This window comes from Anser brachyrhynchus, assembly GCF_964034855.1.
Source record: "Anser brachyrhynchus genome assembly, chromosome: 3".
In the NCBI taxonomy this organism is placed as follows: Eukaryota; Metazoa; Chordata; class Aves; order Anseriformes; family Anatidae; genus Anser; species Anser brachyrhynchus.
The window spans coordinates 94,128,694-94,147,689 of NC_137696.1; the positions used below are offsets into that span (position 1 = coordinate 94,128,694).

Consider the following 18,996-nt stretch of genomic DNA (forward strand, 5'->3'; position numbering starts at 1 on the left):
AATTTCAGTTAGAGACAACTGGGCAAGAAAAGATGACTGCTAATGGGGCCTAATTTGGAGAGGAGAAGGTAAGTCTGGAGCAGATCCGTGAATCATCATTAGCACGGAGATGATGACTGTGTTCAAGAAGACTGTGGGTTCCTTCACACAAAGCTGAACTAGGTAGTAGGAGGGACCTTTCAAGGACTACAGACAAAAATCACCAGAAAAACAAATGACTGTGGAGCCGGTTAATCCAAGGGAGGTAACAATTACAAGACTGGCATGTTTGACTGCCTCAAGCATCCCAGAATGGTCAATGGGAGAAGTGGAACACTGGTGGTCAGATTTGACTGAAAAGATTAGTTAATCAGAACTCTAGATTTCTATTGCTAAGAATTAGGATCCAAGAAATACTGTTTTTGTTTTTTGTTGTTGTTGTTGTCGTTTGTTTGTTTGTTTTCTGGATGCCTCCTCCCATCCCATTGCTGGTTTCTAACAGTTGACTGCCAATGCACACTCTACATTTAAACTATGGGTATCCAGAGGTGGAACTTGGCACTCACAAGTGTGAGTTACATCCTGATCCTAGACCTTGAATTCAAGTTGGCATAGAGTGAAAGAGAGATGCAAGAAAAACCCAGCAACATGGAACAGAACAGTGTATGTCTTTTTCTTTTTCTCTTTTCTTTTTTTTTTTTTTTCATTTTCTTCATGAGACTCCTGACATTATAACTGTAACATTATAACTTTGAAGGAATTCAGACATAAAATGTTGACTGATATAAGAAAATAAAGTGATGTTCTTACAATGGTTTCTCTTCAGCTGAGGCCGGTTGGGGGCACCAAATACTTTTTATTTCTCTGTCACTGTGTTGTGTTTCCTGTCATTTGGTAACCATGACACTCAAGACCCCTGAGAAACACAAAAAGACAACTGTGTGGGAATATGTAAAAAAATATTTTAAATTACTATGCCAGTAAGACTGCAGTGTTATACTAGGTTAACAAGCCTGGATGTAATAGGCTTGGTTCTGATCTCATTTACACCTACATGAATCAAGATTGACAGTACTGAAAAGAAACCCTTTGCATCACTATTACCTCTTGTAAATATAAATAAATGTATAATGCCACAATTAAAATTCTCAAAAATGGGCTCTTCCTAGCTTGCTTCTGACTTCTCCCCTGTAGGCATTATTTGCATGTGGAAATGGTCCTGTATACAAAAATACATATTAGCATTACATACAAGAAATGTCTTGTAAGTATGTGCAAATGGTCTCTGCACCAGAAGCTAAACTAAAACATTGCTAAATAAGTTCATACAAGAAAGAAAATTTTTGAAATACAGCAATTATTGTAATTGAACAGATGATACTGAGAACAGATATATAAATGTCATTAATAATCTGTCATTAATAATCCCCTGGTTTACGTCTTTCTTCTGTGCTCTCAGAAATCCTCTTCAGCAGAGAATTTCTCATGCCCAGCAATGTCTAGAGATACTCAAGGCAACAATGGCAAATACAAAGTAAAATGTTTTTATTGCCAACTTAAAGTCATCACAGTTTTTGAATAATTGTATGAATACTTAGGAACATATAATATTTCCCCTGGTTAGATAAATGGATACATTTCATTGAAAAGAAGATTACTGTGCACTTGAAATAGAATAATAGGTATAAACAGAAATTAAAGTGGTCTATTAAGATACAAGACTCTAAACACAATATTCTTAATCTAATCTCAGAAAATGAATAATTGCTGGACCTTTGCATTCCTCTTAATGAATCTATTTACACATAATTAAACCTATTCATCCTCCTTCAAGTCTAATATTTCTCAGATGACATATTAGCAACTTAAAGTCTTCGATTTGCAATTTGTTTTTAAGAAAACTTTGCACAAGGAAAGAGTAATATTCCTTTTAGTTTTACTGAATACCAGATCCTTTATTTGCAAATTATCTCATACTCAACATAAAGTGAAGATTATTGATATTATCTTTTCATTAGTAACTAATAAAATACATATTGTCATTTTGCCTATATATATTATGGGTTACTAATAAGAAGATGGTAAAATCTGTGAATTTATCTTGCTAAAAGTAGCATACTATATGCAATTTCCTAATTACTGAGATTTGTCACTGCAACTCCTCCACACAAAGAACAGCATTTATCTTATAGCATTGGCAGGTTCACCTTAATTAAGCTCACATTTTTGTTCATTTTCTTTGATAGCATGAAAAATAGCATGAACTGATATTAATCAAGACCTCTTTCCTTGTAGGTAGACCAAGTTTTCTTGTATGCTTTAATTCTTTTGTGGAGGAAAGAGAAGCATTGGTTTGGCCCCTCTTTCTAAGTGACCACCAATGTTCATGTGCATTATGAACATCAATGAGAGCAATGAACCCCACCTGAATGAAAACAGTAGGCTTTTAGGAAGGGAGATACCAAGATGAAAAATACTTTGTAGGCTGTGTCTAGAGTGGTGGGGTTGTTGGATATGGCCTGAAGAACACATGGCGGGATACAACTATGCTCATAAACAAAACAGACCTAGACTCTGGCTGTGGGGCCAACCAACAGAGAAGGGGGGGGGTCCCAAGCCAGAGGACCCCATCTGCACTATTTGTTACTAATTCTGCATTTCTTCCATGGGTACAGAGGGGCTGGGTAACATTGAAGCAATGTTTTACTATGTCTACACAAGGAGAAGAACTCCTGCAACTTTTATAAGAGAAATAAGACTGAAAGAAAAAATACAGCTGTAATGATGAAAATAATAATTCTAGTTCCAGTATTTTCAACAGCAGAAAATCCATTGCTAGGATAAAAATTCCTAAGTTTCTACATTCCGAGCTTGCTGTTACAATTAAATGATCTCCATAAGGGATAAACATCTTTGCAAATTGTTTCACAGTAATTGAGGATGGAGTTCATCCACTGAACATTTTCTTTACCTGTTCCTATTGTCAATCAGAAAACATTGATACTGCAAGTATACTACTAAAACATATTACTCCTGCAAATATTTAGATATTTGAAATTACAAAACATGACTTTATCAGTGGAATTAAGATACCCAGCTTTCCAAATCAGGGCAAAAAATATCTGTAGATTATAGCCACATCTGTAGATGTGGTGGGTTGTATTTTTTATTTTTCATCATTAGCAGAAGGAAGTTCAATATTTCAAAGTTCAAGGAAATGCTATTGAACATGCAAAATTGTAGAGGAATTTTTTTACACCTAAGATGTATGTCCATACTAAGCCTGGTCCTAGGACCTTTGCTCATTTATAATAAAAGTAACAAAATTCTACTGGAAATAGGGCATCCATTACAGTAGTTTGTTGCTCAGTGTGAGCTACAAAATAAAATCCATGAAAATCCACAAAACCATGGAATCCATGAAATGAAGAAGAATTTAGCCCTGATTTTTTGAGTTACTGAAAAACTCCTGTTTTCAGGACCCTAGCCAAGAAGCTAAAGCTAGCTTTCATATATCCTCATAAGCTGCAGTCTTAGTGAGTGACTACGATGTACACATTCTTACAGCAAACAGTGGGGTCTTTACAGAACAATTATATTTCTTCTGTTATTTATCTGCATGATTCAGCTACTTGTCATGTGAAATTAAATTCAATATAATAGAATTAAAAAGAAAAATTCTAAAAAAAGGAGTGCAGACACACGGCATAAATTGAAAGAGAATGTAATTACAGCTCTTTCTCCTCAAGGACTGATGGAGTCCAGACTTCAAAATCTAGTTCATAAACTAATTTCCTGGAAAAATTCAGCTTGAAAAACAAGAAGTGATTCAGATTCATGGTCTGTTTACTACTTTATTGCACATTTATTTATTTTGTTTATTAACTGGAAGGTATTTGGAATTGAAGAACTGCCATTCAGCATACCCAAATTTATGAAAACATTCTAAAATAGCATACTACAAAATCCAAGCTTTAATATTGCAACTGATGTTTTAAATTCAGTTAAAGCTAAGAAGATAGTAGACTAAAAGGAATGATACCTGTCTTTAAGCACAAAGATCAATTACTGAAGAGAGAATAATTCACCTGAAAAACAGAAATTAATGGCTGTCTGAAGAAGATACAGCCTTCTGTACTGGATACAACCACCCAAAAGGCAGACCAGTGTAATTAGTATTCCTCTTAAGACCATTTACATATTCTAGGAGCAGTTAAGAAAACAATTATCTTCAGTAAGATATATTACTGCAAGTATAAAATCCTTTGAGTGAGGCATCTATGAGGTTAAAAATTTAAGTGCAGTACATCCACCTGTTTACAGTAACTTGTTTTCCTTTTCATCATGTGCAAAGGAAGGGGTGGTGAGAGCCTCCTGCCAGCTGTGCTGTCCATGCCTTTGAAGAGCTAGAATCACAGAGGCCACATCTTGATGTTGCATAGCTACTGCACTTGATCCTGTCAGGGTTTCTGTTCTCATCTAATCTTCTTCCCAAAGTACTGTCGCTACTCTCTGAGATCACTGGGCATTACCCCCCTAAAAGAATAATATTTTTTAAAGTCTCTAGCACGTAGCATAACCCATATTACAGTAATGCCTGCTGTACAAGAATGAAAGGGGGAAGATCCAGGGAATTTTGTGTACCTGGTGACTCCAGGTACATTTGTGCAACTCATAATGGCATACCATCTCAGCTTTTTAAAGGAGGTTCATGAAAGTGGCATAGGGTTAAAGTGACTTAAGAACACCCATGGAGAATATGGAGGCAAAGTTGTCTCCCAACAATTCCTACTGAAGACTTGACAACAGCACGTGCCACAGGCAGGAAGGGCATAGCGGTGAGTTGTGCATATGTATGAAGCATGCAACCTAACAGTTGCTTGGCTGAAATGTCTTCAAAACTGGATCTGAGGAGCAAGCACTAAAGCCAATATTTTGCTTCCTTTGCCAGCAGGCAGATTGGCTGTGACCATAAACCAGGAGCTCTTTGTTTTGGGGCCCTTAAACCCAGCACCCAAGCGCCATGCTTCAAGCTCTCTTCTAGTACGCAAAGAGAAGTGAGGTAAAAACACTATAGCTTGGCATGGATGCTCTGTACAACACCTAGGGTTAATCTTCTGATTATAAATTCGTCTGCTTTATCATGTGCACTGGTGAAGCAGAACAAAGGGGGAGGAACTAGGACTTCTTTTCTCACTAATTCAGATGACTGAGAATCAGAGTTTTGCCTGACAGAAAAAAAAAAGATTTTGCATTTAGACACAGGAAGGGCAAACCCCCATTACTGTCCAGAGATGGCACAGCTGCCAGAGGACTCAGACTAAAGTGAAAACAGTTGCTTACAGTCTGTTTGCAGGTTTTTACTGGAGCTCTGAAATTAGAGGTGTAGGTATTGCATTTCTAAACATTTGATATATCTTATTAAAGTATTTAATAATATTTAATTATATTGCTACCGCAGGAAATTGGCAAAACCTAGTAATGTTTCAAAGCAGGCGAATTATTTTCCATAGAGAAAGAAAGCTTTAATTTACATAATGTAACATTAGCTGTGATGATATCTTAGGAAAGTCTTTGCATCAGTTGTTTCCCTCGAGCTCACATTACCTGATAGCCTATTTTTTTTTACATCTGTTTCTACAATTTATTAAAGTTGTATTAGAAGAAATGCAACTTCTTTGTCTAATTCCAATTATTTCTGATTCCAGAATACCAATGCTCCATGCTTAAACTGTTTTTTTTTTTTTTTTAAACAGTCATGTTCTTAAGACGTGCATTTTTCCTTTTGTGTACCTTTGCCTCACAAATGTGTTCCCAATGATACATACAATCTATATAGACACTGCAGAGTTCAAAGCAATAATGTGGAAGTGTGCACCTGAGGGTTAAGCTAAAGTGCTGCAAAAGAGTTGCCGACCCACTGTTTTCCAAGGTCCTGGTCTTTATCAGGGCAGTCATGATAAGCCACATGCTCCTGGCTTCACGAGGAATGAGGAAGCAAGGACACACTGAGAAAAGAAAACTTGTGTTGGAAGTCTAGCCAAGTTGCAGGCACCAGCTGCATCACCAGCACAGCCAGGACAGCCTGGCAAGAACCAAGAGGTGTCTCCAGTCTCTGGGACAGCTCTCCCAGATGGCCTCCTTCAAAGCCAAGATGGATTTAAGCAGCTTAGACCTGTAAAATCCTGTTTCTTTTATTGGATTTTCAACAGTGTAACTTCATCAGTGCAGAGCTCATTGGTACGATGCTAATTCTCCTGCAGACCCCGTGCCTCCTCAGGTCCTGCTGAAGCTGTCATGGTCTCTGGCACACTACTGGAGCTGCTGGTGTGGGTGATCCTTATACCCTAAGGAGAGCCACCAACACAGTGCCACCATGCCCTGGGGGCTGTGACCCCCACAGTCAAAAAAGAGGACTGACCCTAACCCCAAATCACTGAGTTCAAAACATACTACGCTAAAAAGAGCCACCCCTCTCCCTTTTGCAAAGGAAAGGAGCTTTAGGAAAGACAGAAGAAAAGAACATGAGGTAAAGAATATAATCATGAGAGTTAAGGGGGAGAATTAGGTTCCTAACAGAAGAAATGACCAAGAGAGTGGAGATATTAACTCTCAAAGGTCAGTAGCTGAAGAATGGATAAAAACAACAGTAAAATTGGAAGCTGATAACATGCAGGCACAAGAAACCCAAAGGTGGTTTGCACTACATCTTTTTGAATTGTAATAGTGAATATACAGAGTGCACAGAGCAGACGCTGAATAAAATGGAAGGTAAGGAAAACTGTATTTGATATTAAAATTTTCTAGTGTTACTGTTCTGGATGATTTCTTACAGGCAGAATAGGAAGCAACCAGAATGAACACAAATACCATTTTAAACAATTACCTTAAAAATATATAAATTTAAAAATGTTTACTATTGGATGAATATCTGAATATATGCATATATTTATCCTACTCCCATTTACTTTTTTACATCTCTACAAACTTAATGTATTTTCTTCTACAGAAATATAATTAGTATTTTACCTATTTTCTACCCTAATCCTGATTGTTCAAAACAGTTACAATACATAATAATTTGTCTAAAACAAAGTCATAATTTATAAGCTTACTATAATATATTTCATGTTTTATTGAATACTGCTAATTTAGTTGTTTGGGATGAAGTTATCTAAATATACCATCCAATCTGTGGATGAAGTATTAACAGAGAACATACAATTATTGCTAAATGAAATGTGATTAATATTTTAAAGTATGATCACCTTTCTTCACTATCTCTAAGAGTTTTAGGACGAATCTTTTAATAGTAGTGAAGAATAGGTTTTACAATAAAAATTGTCCTCTCAATAAGCATGTATTAGATATAGGCTCTCAGTGTTTTGCTTCTTGGGAGACTCTTTTGCAAAGAATCATAAACATTTATTCACACATACTGACATTAATCTAAAACAGTATTCCAGTTTAATGAAACAGGCCATGAGGCAGAGAACACAGACAGAATGACTTAACTCACGTGGTACTGAAGAACAACCTGAGTATCTTTGTAGATGAATGAGAAAAAAAAAAAAATTAGAACAAGCTTTTCTGATGCAAAAATCTAATGGATGGAGTTTCAGGATGGTTCATGAAAAAACAAACAAACCCAGAAACAAAAAATACAATATTTTTATTAAGATTCTGGGTATTACTCAACTTTCCTTTTTATTTATATTGAAAGAAAGCTGAAAAGAGTTGAGAAAGCCCCAGCAGGTAATTTATTATATTGGAACTGAGAAGAAGGTACCTAAGTTAATAAAACAGGTACATTTAAAGTATAGGAACACTCTTCAATTCTGTCCTTTCACAAACTTTTGTTATGAATTTCTCCCCCCCAAAAAAAGAATTTAAGTGACAATGCAATGGTAGTATCAGTTGTTACAAATTGACCCAGCTAGTGCAGTTATTCATTTGTGAAAAAATTTCAACCATTATAAATCGTCCTTTCTTACTCAACTCACTTTCTAATTAACATTAACTGGAACAATATCACGTTACTTGGCTACTGGTAAACTAAAAGTTTTGTTCATGTACATAACATGTATACTTCTAACAGTCCAGGTTATTAAAAATACACAGAACTTACACAGATAAAATATCTTTTATAAACTGCTTTCAGTTTGTCAACTATTTTATGATCTGTTAGATACACAGGAAGTCAGTATGCTGATAAAATCAACTATACATGCCAGAAAAAGTACACTTTATCCATGTATATATAAATCCTTATTTTAAAGACCCTCAGATAGTTTCTATTATTTACCTGCCAAGTTGCTAATTTACCAGTACATATCATTACCATTTGATTCTAGTTAAGTTCCACAGTTTAATGTGTGTCAGCGTTACAGAACACGAAAGTCAGGATACCTGACACTGGTTAGTATCTCAGCAGAAATTGCATGAAACCTAAGCTGCTTCTACATCATTTCTGGTGCTATACCATAGCTTGCAATAACACTTTTGTAAAAAAGTAGGTAAACTCCTGAACTGCTAGAAACTGTAGCTATAAAAGTGATCCCTAAATTCTAGCTTACGGTAAGGTAAAGTGAGTAAATACATAATTTAATTCAAGCTGATTCAGGTAGCTGAAGAAGCATAAACATTTTCAAGCAATTCTTAATTCTCAGTTTAATTAGAAAATAAGTAGGAATTTACATTGTTTTGGTCAAATCTAACAAAAAAAAGTCTTATTTAATTGCGTCTAAGACAAATATTATTCCCTTAAAAAGATACATATCTAATACAAGAAAAAAACAAAACAAAACAAAACAAAAACAAAACCAAACCAAACCAAAACAAAACAAAAAAGAGGTATCTTTATAGTATATGTTTGTCCCTGTAAATGTGACTAATTAAGAAGTTGATTATGTTAGACTAATGATAACATCCCCATTACTTGTTTCCATCCAGCAACATAACAAGTCATAGAAAGCACAGATGGCACAAGGGAATCCTCAAACAGCCCTTGATGATTCTGTATTACTGTAGAAGTTCACATTCATTTGCTTCTGCTTCGTATTTATAGTGAGTCCAGTACAGATATTCTGATTACTTAAATCTGGAAATCATCAATGTAATGAATTTCTCTATAAATGTAGAAAATCTGTTCACTGAAAGCACTTTTTCTCTACAAACTTCTTAATAACAAAAAAAGTAGTATTTCTAGGAACATTTTCTCTGTACAGGATTTGCTCTTAAGCCATATTTACCATCACCCCAAGTATTACGAGTATCACCCAAGATAGCATGTCACTAGAGCTCCTCTAGATAACGTCTCAAACCAAACCACTTCCCATGTACTGTGTTATGAGAAAAGGTTTCTAAAAAAAACCCCACAAATCTTTTGTTGACATTACCCTTGTCCACACCGAAGCAGTTGTTAGCTCAGCTGTGTCTCTGCCCTCTGATGAAGTGAATTCAAGCTTCACTTCATCGTGCCATGGTTTGTGGATAAGTGTTGGAGTTTCCCACTTTCCCAGCTCAGGATAAAATCCTGAAATGTATATGACATCTTCACATGACAGAGCCCTGGCCACAGTCCCGTACATTATCTAACTGCTTTTACAGCTAGGAAAATTGGGATGTAGGCAACCCAGCCACCAAGCTTCCAAGTGTAGTAACTCATGGGAGAAGGTCTGGTCTTCAGGTCATTGCTCTTCAAGACACTGGAGATTCTGCCTTCTTGGGGGACTGACTTGTCTCTCTGTGCTCTTCCCCTTCTCCATCCTCTCCTGGCCAGACTATGCCATCCTCCATGGCCTCAACTTGAAGGGAGATGGCCAACATGACCGCATTCAAAAAGCAATCCGTATGGTGAAGCATTGAAGCTAACAACACCTGGGCATCTAATTGCAAAATATATTCATGAAGGGGTAGGTATGAAGAAGTCACAAATGAATACAGCTATATTTTTATTATTTTAGGGTTAATATATTGAATAATTTATTTTGTTGCATATCATGTGCATTACTAAAGTGAACTGCAGATGAATGACATCTGAACGTTCAATCATTGAGTTAAAGTGTAGGAGGATATCATGGGTTGATTAAATGATTTTTAAGAATTAAAACTCGTGAACAAATATATTATAAATGAAGTACATATGTTGAAAATATATTCATTATAACAGAAAAAGCCTACCAACGCAGGCCATCTGCTTTTGACTGATAGATTTGGTAAACTGTCAGAATATCATGTAAACTGTTACAAATCTCATTTAATGAATATCTCAAGAACTTACATAGCTCTCACATAACTGGCAAGTTTTTAATGAAAATACGTATCTAAGAATCAAACGTGTTAAGTCTGAATTTCAATTACTCAATAAGATAAGGAACAAAGGCTGTAGAAAAACAGTAAGAGCTCCATCTATCCCTTCTGAGATGAATCAAAATTCCCCAAATGATCTAAAAGCCATTGTTATCAGCTTCTTAAGACATATGATTCTTGAATTGCTAATTCCTTTAATAATATATGGTATTTAAAATAATTCTGTAGACACCAAAAGCATATAGAAAAGAGAATACACGTACAGCCCCCTGTGAATATTTTCAGATATCCTGTGCAAAAGATAGGTATTCTCCCCATCCTTTTTTCTTATCTGATTTTTTTTTTTTTGTATTTCCCATTGTATTCTATGATTAACATCCCCAGAAATTTTGCAATGATCTTGCAAGGCCCAGTTGAAGATCCTACCAGTGTCAACCTTCACCCTTAATGGGCTCTTCATCTACACACAAGGAAATTCATTCACAGGCCTGCAGGACTTAACAGTTAATAGCTTTTCCCTCTGTTTTAAAAGTTTGTCCATAAACTAAAGACGTGTTCCTCTGAGGAGAAATAACATCTTTATTTTGAATGTATGAAACATTTACCAAGAGAACTTCTACCTATGCTCAAATGACTTCAGAAATAATCCCTAATCTTCTTTAACTTATATTTCACTAGCATGAAACTGCTAGACTCTAGAGACTTTTAAGTATGATGGGAGATCATACACACAAAAAGAAAAGCCATTTTTTCCATCACAGCATGTCAGGTATAATGCACCACAGTCTCCAAGCCCATTTTACAGGCAGCTTTCTCTTCTGCCAGCCACCCTTGCTTTACCCCTTACTCCGACACATGACAAGTTGTCTTCCACAATGCAGAACAGTGGTACAGCATTTGCCCATACAGGTCACCTCCAAGGAAATGCTTACAAGTAGCTTAAAACTGTAGGAATCCCTTTTCTGTAGAAAAGTAGGCAACATAAACTGATTGTCATGTAGTCTCAATGTTTCCTCTATATATTTCAGTCTTACACGTTCTGATGTTAGTACTGAATGGTGTGGTATACCCACAGAAGACATTAATAACGACACACAGTGAATAAAGTGGGTATGGGCAGCTGTCAGATTCTATAGAATAACTCTGGAAAAATGCAAACTATTACTTATCACATCTAGAAACTCCACATCTCCTTTCACAGCTCCTTTCTTCTGAGTTCTGTGTGACAGCAACCAATCTTCTGAGAGATGAGAATGTGCTGCTGCTCCCTCTGAAGGCTATGGTTGCATTTTGTAGGCTACCAGAGCTGGCCATCATCTCTCTTCACTATTTTTGCATGTACCAATGCTTTGCTAAGTTCAGCACTAGATTTTTGTATAAATCTGCCTTATGCTGCCACTAAGCTGCTACCAAAACATGAAATTTAACTTTGGGTTTATTTTGCAGGGTAGGGATAGTCTCCAGAATCTCCTTCATGATTTATTGATGGTATTTTTACACCCATTTTAAATTGCTTTCCTATCTCAAACTGTATTTCACAGTTTTAAATTTCTACAATTCATAGGTTTAGATTTTGACATACTTTTCTTTTTTAACTAAATTGTACTCAAGAAGACTTTCTTTTTAGTTACGTGTATTTTCATTAAAGCAGTAATAATGGCAGCAGAAACTCAGAATACTCCAGCCTTGCTAAATGACTATTTGACAGCCTATAATTTCTCTGTCATTAAAATACATATTCTAGCACTGAGTTCACGTTGGAAAAACATTACCCTATGGAGTAGTCTTTTCTCATAATATGTAATTTAATTTTACTTAACATGCTGTGCATTAGAACAAAAAGTGGTCAAGTTCTGTGAAGAGAAATTCTGACACAACCAACCATTTAAAACAGTGGGAAGTACAGCTACAGGTCACAAAGGAATTCCAGACTATCATTGACAGCTTACATTGTTTCGGAAGGGTCTAACTGTTAATGTAGCAGTATCTTCCATTTGTTTGGTATTGTTACCATAAGATAAAATAAGTTGCCTTAACAAATAATAAATGGTAAATACACATGGGATTCTGAAAGGCCATGCAATACACATCATGCACAGACTAATTAGCTGGACTGCCCTTATAAAGTGAAGGTCTGAACACGTCAGATTGAATAAAGCAGTCTTTAAGATCACTTTCTCCGTTGTTTTTATCCAGTAACATTAAAAAAAAAAAAAAAAAAAAAACTTTTTCTGTTCTCCTAGAAACAACATGACAGAGAAGAGCTTTCTTTGCTGTAGCTTATAAAATGGCTAGCAATTTCCAGTCTCAGAAACATCCACTACTGATAGACGATTTAACTCATATCGTAGAAAACAAATTGGACTTCCTAAAGCCCAAAGAGGACCTACAGGCCCTGTGAAAATGTTGAAATTTAGAGAGGAAATACAGGGCAGCAGTTCAATCTCCTGTAATGTTCAGAATGAAAGGAAGCAAAGATGCTTAGTGGCAGTAAAAGGCAGAAATTATTTGTTCCTGAGCAGTTATTTTTGCATCTACTGTTTGGTCTCAGTTTTCTATCCTGTGTAAGATTCTTCTTCTACCATCACCACTAAATGGCATCTGAGTGCACTCAGGAAGTGCACACTACAGAACATTATTGCCTTTCACATGCTCATTTTAGTATCCCCCAGTATGCTGTCAACAGTAATAGTTTTACTGCTAACAGATATTAATACAAATATTTACATTGCTACATATTTAGGAAAGTGTGGGAAAGATCAAAGAAACAGACCTGGAACAGTGCTGGACTCTGCAAAGTTATTTCACCCCTGCAAGAGCCCTTGGACATCACCATGAGAAAGTTACTGCTCCCACAGATACCACTCCACTGACACTGGAGCACTGCAACGTGATGCATCAGCTGTCAACCCCTCTGCGGGCAGGCACGATATGCATAGCACAAATGTGAAGCATTTGGTGCTAGTTTCCTAAACCCTAAAGGTTTTGTAGAACAGAAGTGCCATGGCACCCAAGCGGTGCATAGTGCTGCCCCTGACTGCTTGGAGCGGCACCCTGCCAGGTGCAAACATGGTAGAAGGAATAGAAAAGGGATGATACATGAATGCGAAGCAGATACTTTGATAGCACATTTTCTTTAACTCTGGACTTTTCAAATTTATTTTCACAGGTAATAGTTTCAAATTGTCCTAGGTAATAATTTAGAAATGATTTCAGAACCTCTGTAAGGCTCTGTGTGTGAAAGGACACAACAGCAGCAGTCCCTTCATAGTGGGTATCCAACAAGTTAAAAGGTTTTTACCTTTTTACCATGAACAATGTATTTACCAAGTATTCAGGATATGCTCAGTCATTAACATGTGAACGTGAAGAAATTACCAATTGCACATAATTACTATTGTATTTTCAAAATAGCTGATGGGGTAGTTAATCCCCCTCCCCCCTCCCCCCCCCCCCCCCCCCCGCCCTTATCTATTTTACTATAGATACCCAGGCAATCAACTGATTTGTTGGTAGTTTTATTTTAAAGTTTATAGCAGGATAGCTGAGTAGTAAGAAGTGCATTACTTCACCATCCCTACAAAGGCTGGACTAATGTAGTTGTGCTGCTTTTTTTACTGAGCTTACATTGTCAGAGTTACCTCGGGTATCTCTGCACAGCAATGCATGGCTCTACATACACAGATCAGATCTATAGTTGAAAATTCATTGTTAATGCCCTAAACTCAAAAGATTTTGCTAATTAACTGAGCCACCCACTAGTTCATCATTATTATTTCCTACAGCATTTGTAGATGCCTTGGTTTCCCAGAGCATTCGAGAGAATAAAACCTAATTAATTTGTGGGGACTCGATGGTAGGACAAAGTAGCTGCGAGCTACGCAGAACTGCTCTTTCTCCCAGGTATTCTTATTGTATTAACAAAGTATTAGTCAGGAACAAGCATAATGCATAGAGGATTGCACAGTACTCTAGCAGAAGTTCAATTACTGAAATATGAGGATTATGCGAACATCTTAACGGCATTACTTACAGAGCTACTGGGGAAGGAGAGATTATTTGGCAGTGTGAATTCAATTTGCTTTGGAGCAGCACAATACCTTAGCCGCATAGCCTTGTTTCCAGCCTCAAGTTAGAACTTCTTCAGATAGCAAACCCTAAAACAATAACAACAATAAATAACCCAGGTTTCTTACAAAATATTAGTAGCACAAAGAGTCCAGAAAGATGCAGTGATGCCCTCATATATCGGCAACTGATTCATGTGATGCAAGAGTTACCATGGTAATTTTCAGTTCAGTTGTAGTAAATCAAGAGATAATGTATATGCATGTTCTGCTGTCACTACAGGCCTAGGCATTGTTAGAGGTACAGGGCTACACAGCTGTACACATTTAAACAGAAATGCGTACAAAGTCTCTCTACAAAGCACATCAGAAGTCTGAAATCAGGGGATAATGTTAAATTTCACAGCGTTATCAAAATGGTATAATTTAAAATCACACAATAATTTATATGAGCCTTGTCTAGTGGCTTTTATGTAAACATCTTCCTATGTTGCTCCAGACCAGCAGATTGCAACTCGCCCTGCCCACCAAGTTGCTACTACTGCTGGAGCGTGCCCCAGGCAGCTGGCAATTAGCAAGGGAAGCTAAAACTGTGTGTTTAACTGGGACTAAAACCCAGCAGGAGATGGCAGCCTAGATTTTGGGTTTGAAGCTGAGACATACTTCCCTTTGGTGGCACCTAGGTCTTCCAAATCACCTCCACAGCTCTGGTTGTCCCACCACCCCACTGAGCCCCAGCACACCCACCACTCACACAGACCCTCCCACTGCATCCCCTGCAGCTGATGGCAGCTCCTACATGGCCCCTGTAGCCATGGTCACAGTTTCTAAGGGGTTTCTCTACAGGGAAGCTGCTGGATCCTGCCAGGGAGCACTCAGGCTGCTCCCTCAGCTTACAGCGCATGGTTGGTGCAGCAGCTTCTCACTGTGAGGGTTTATGGCTGTTTTGCAAGACCCTGAACCTTGCCTCACAGTGCAGATAATTTTACTGTGTGCAAGTTTCGGGTTGCTTTTTTCATCTCTATTGTATGTGTAGATCTGGTTAATTGACCAGCCTTTTAGGCTGTGATCTCAGTTTCTGGTTTGTGTACATTCAATGACAGCGGGTTTTGCAATTTGTTCTAAACCTATTCCATCCTTTCTTAGCTGATACCTTTCCAGCTTACAAAACATATACAAACAACTTTTAAACCAATCTACCCTCAGCAAGTTGCATGTCATGGTTACCTCTATCATAGACCTCAATTATCCAGAACATGTTTTCAATATCTGGTTTTCAGGACACAAAAATCACATTACACATACTTCCAAAGGCCACCATCATCCTCATGACAGGCCAAACGTCTGGTCCTGCAGACTGTGTCTTTAAGATCTGAGCGTACCAGGAAAAGACACTAATCAGGCAAGTAGGGATTAAAACATTTGGAACCAGGCTTAGAAAAAAAAGCAATTTTCTTGCCAGAATTTACATACTGAAAGATCCCTATCACACAAGTTGTTAAAATCAACACTTAAAGTCTTTTTAATTGCTTTCATGTATAAAGAAATGGAGGAGCTCCAAGTTTCAAGCCCAAATAAGCCAATGGGAAGCTTTGGAGCATTGAATCATGTCTAAAACTATTCATCTAGCCTATCCACTTTGCCTTTCCATCTACCATTGTTATCAGTAGCGAGAGTTAAGTTTTATTTGGTCATGCAGCTGGGCTGTTCTTCAGAGAAAGAATATATTGATTAAGGTTTTGCAATGTCATGTTTATAATCACACCCATATAAAGTCTGGTTCAGGGTGCATGGCATCTCTGGAGGTCAGTACAACCCCCTGCTCACAGCAAGGTCACCTAGAGCCAGTTGCTCAAGGCTGTTTCCCATTAGATTTTGAATATCTCCAAAGATGGAGACTCTACAACCTCTCCAGGCAACCTGTTCTTGTATTTGACCTCCTTCACAGGAAAATGTTTTTTCTTATGTCCTTATGTTTAAGTGGAATTTTGTGTGCTTCAGTTTGTGCTCATTAACTCATGCCCTTTCAGGAATAAAGAGTGCTTAACTGGTGTGGTTTGACACAGCAAATAAATATGTAAACGAGAAGACTCCAAAAAATAGTTCTGGAGTAATAACTCTTACACACTCTGTTGAGTAGTATGTGACTTAGGGTGCTACATGGACTATTCAAAATATATTTTAATTAGAAAAAGAACGAACCCTGCTGGATAAGGAAAGACAAGCCCAGAGTTCTACCTACTCATAAATTTTGTAGGTTTGGTAACTGATCCAGCAAATGCTTTTTCAACCATATTTACAGCATGGATTCTATTTTGGGGCTATTAATAAACCAAAATGAGAAAGAAAGGTGCTACCATCTCCTTCCTACTGCACTTCTAATGCCACTGTAGCAGTAGATAAAGCTAGTTACAATCATCACTTAAAATTATTTAAACTGTGACTTTCTGCAGGACTTGAACTGCTATGAAACAACGTTGGGAAACAACTACGAATTCAGAAAGGGCGTTGCCAATGTTCAAGATTAAATTAAATCAATTAAAATGATTTGGGTGATTAAACCGAGGCATGTTTTTAAATTGTTGGCTCAAATGCCTAAGTCTTCTGATCACAAACACCATGATGCATGAATGCAGCAATACAAGACCCGGAGAAAAAGCTACCAAGGGTCTCTCATCACCAAAATAATTCAAAAGGTCTACAGCAAAAAGAATGCAGGAGAACAAACAGCACATAAAGGGACTAATGGTTATTACAGTTACTTTGACATGTTACAAGTACTTTTTTTCCCCTCAATGCTATGCAGACTTAGTAGGATCTGTGTTTTGGGGTCATGGTGGACAAACTGAGAATTATTTTCAGCTGATGTGTCAGACAGAAATAAATTATCTGGGGAAAAGAAATACTGCTTACATGTCTGTATATATTGTACTATTCTCCATAAGGAAATATTTGTTTACAAATATTTGTATAAAAGAGACTGACAATTTTTCTCATTCTAAAGCAAAATGGACGTATTTCTTTATCAACATTTTCATCAATTTTAATTCATACATTAAAGAAATGAAGAAAACATTACCCTACCAATTAGCTAATTATAGGTGGTGGGAATGACAGAGGATGGCAAGCTGCAGCATTAGACATGAGGCCACACACATAGATGCTCTGCTTCCTAGCAGTAATATATAGCAACAGTCTTGTATTTCAACAGTTAGCAACTTGATATGACAATAAAAAGCTCCAAGTAATCTTCTCATTACAATCATGCAAAACCATGGTGAAAAGATAGCACATGTTTTTCTAGAGAGATTATTTTTTATTATTCATTATGCTCCTGCCAAAGAATACAGAATCAAGGAAATACTTTCATGGTTCCACTTTTGGCATGCTGAATCATAAGTGCCACAGAGAAAGTGCAACAGATTTGTGTTCTCATTTTTTTCTAGAAATTGAAGGATATTTATAAATAAATAAATAAATAAAGATCAGTGTTTTTTCTAAGCTTCCAACTAAAATGCTTCTACCACCATGGTATATTTAAACCAAAACACAAAGATATAAGATGCAGAAATTTCATTATATTTCAAACACACACAGAAAACCCTTTCCACTGCTGTACACACCAGACAAACTGGGAAAGGTCACTGATTCTCACAGAATCACAGAATCACAGAATCACAGAATCGTCTAGGTTGGAAGAGACCTCCAAGATCATCTAGTCCAACCTCAGCCCTAACACTAACAAGTCCTACACTAAACCATATCACTAAGGGCTACATCTAAACGTCTCTTAAAGACCTCCAGGGATGGTGACTCAACCACCTCCCTGGGCAGTCCATTCCAGTGCCTAACAACCCTTTCAGTAAAGAAGTTCTTCCTAACATCCAACCTAAACCTCCCCTGGCGCAACTTTAGCCCATTCCCCCTCGTCCTGTCACCAGGCACGTGGGAGAACAGACCAACCCCCACCTCTCTACAGCCTCCTTTAAGGTACCTATAGAGAGCGATGAGGTCTCCCCTGAGCCTCCTCTTCTCCAGGCTAAACAACCCCAGCTCCCTCAGCCGGTCCTCGTAAGACTTGTTCTCCAGACCCCTCACCAGCTTCGTTGCCCTTCTCTGGACTCTCTCGAGCACGTCCATGTCCTTCTTGTAGCGAGGGGCCCAAAACTGAACACAGTACTCGAGGTGTGGCCTCACCAGAGCTGAGTACAGGGGGACAATCACTTCCCTAGACCTGCTGGCCATACTGCTTATTATGCAAGCCAGGATGCTGTTGGCCTTCTTGGCCACCTGAGCACACTGCTGGCTCATATTCAGCTGCCTATCAACCAGTACTCCCAGGTCCTTCTCTGCCAGGCAGCTTTCCAACCACTCTTCTCCCAGCCTGTAGCGCTGCTTGGGGTTGTTACGCCCCAGGTGCAGGACCCGGCACTTGGCCTTGTTGAACTTCATACAATTGACCTCAGCCCATCGGTCCAGCCTATCCAGATCCTCCTGCAGAGCCTTCCTTCCCTCGAGCAGATCGACACACGCACCTAACTTGGTGTCATCTGCAAACTTACTGAGGGTGCACTCGATCCCCTCATCCAGGTCATCGATAAAGATATTAAAGAGGACCGGCCCCAGCACTGAGCCCTGG

General features: G+C 37.8%; 1 protein-coding gene across 7 annotated transcripts in view; it reads right to left on the reverse strand.

Moving 5' to 3' along the window:
- The window catches only part of KCNQ5 (potassium voltage-gated channel subfamily Q member 5), a 292,440-nt gene that overhangs the window by 218,726 nt on the left and 54,718 nt on the right, over nucleotides 1–18,996 (reverse strand). For 2 of the 7 annotated variants that reach the window (XM_080585437.1, XM_080585435.1), the window contains one exon: nucleotides 14,324–14,447. The exons of 1 other annotated variant lie outside the window; for it this stretch is intronic. Coding sequence is in view for 2 of the 6 variants with exons in the window: in XM_080585434.1 (XP_080441560.1) it covers nucleotides 14,391–14,401 (11 nt within the window). In the remaining 4 variants the exon portion in view is untranslated. Of the gene's footprint in view, nucleotides 1–789; nucleotides 13,730–14,323; nucleotides 18,523–18,996 lie in introns of those variants that run through there. 4 more of the 7 variants (XM_080585434.1, XM_080585438.1, XM_080585433.1 and 1 more) reach the window with 4 other exon arrangements.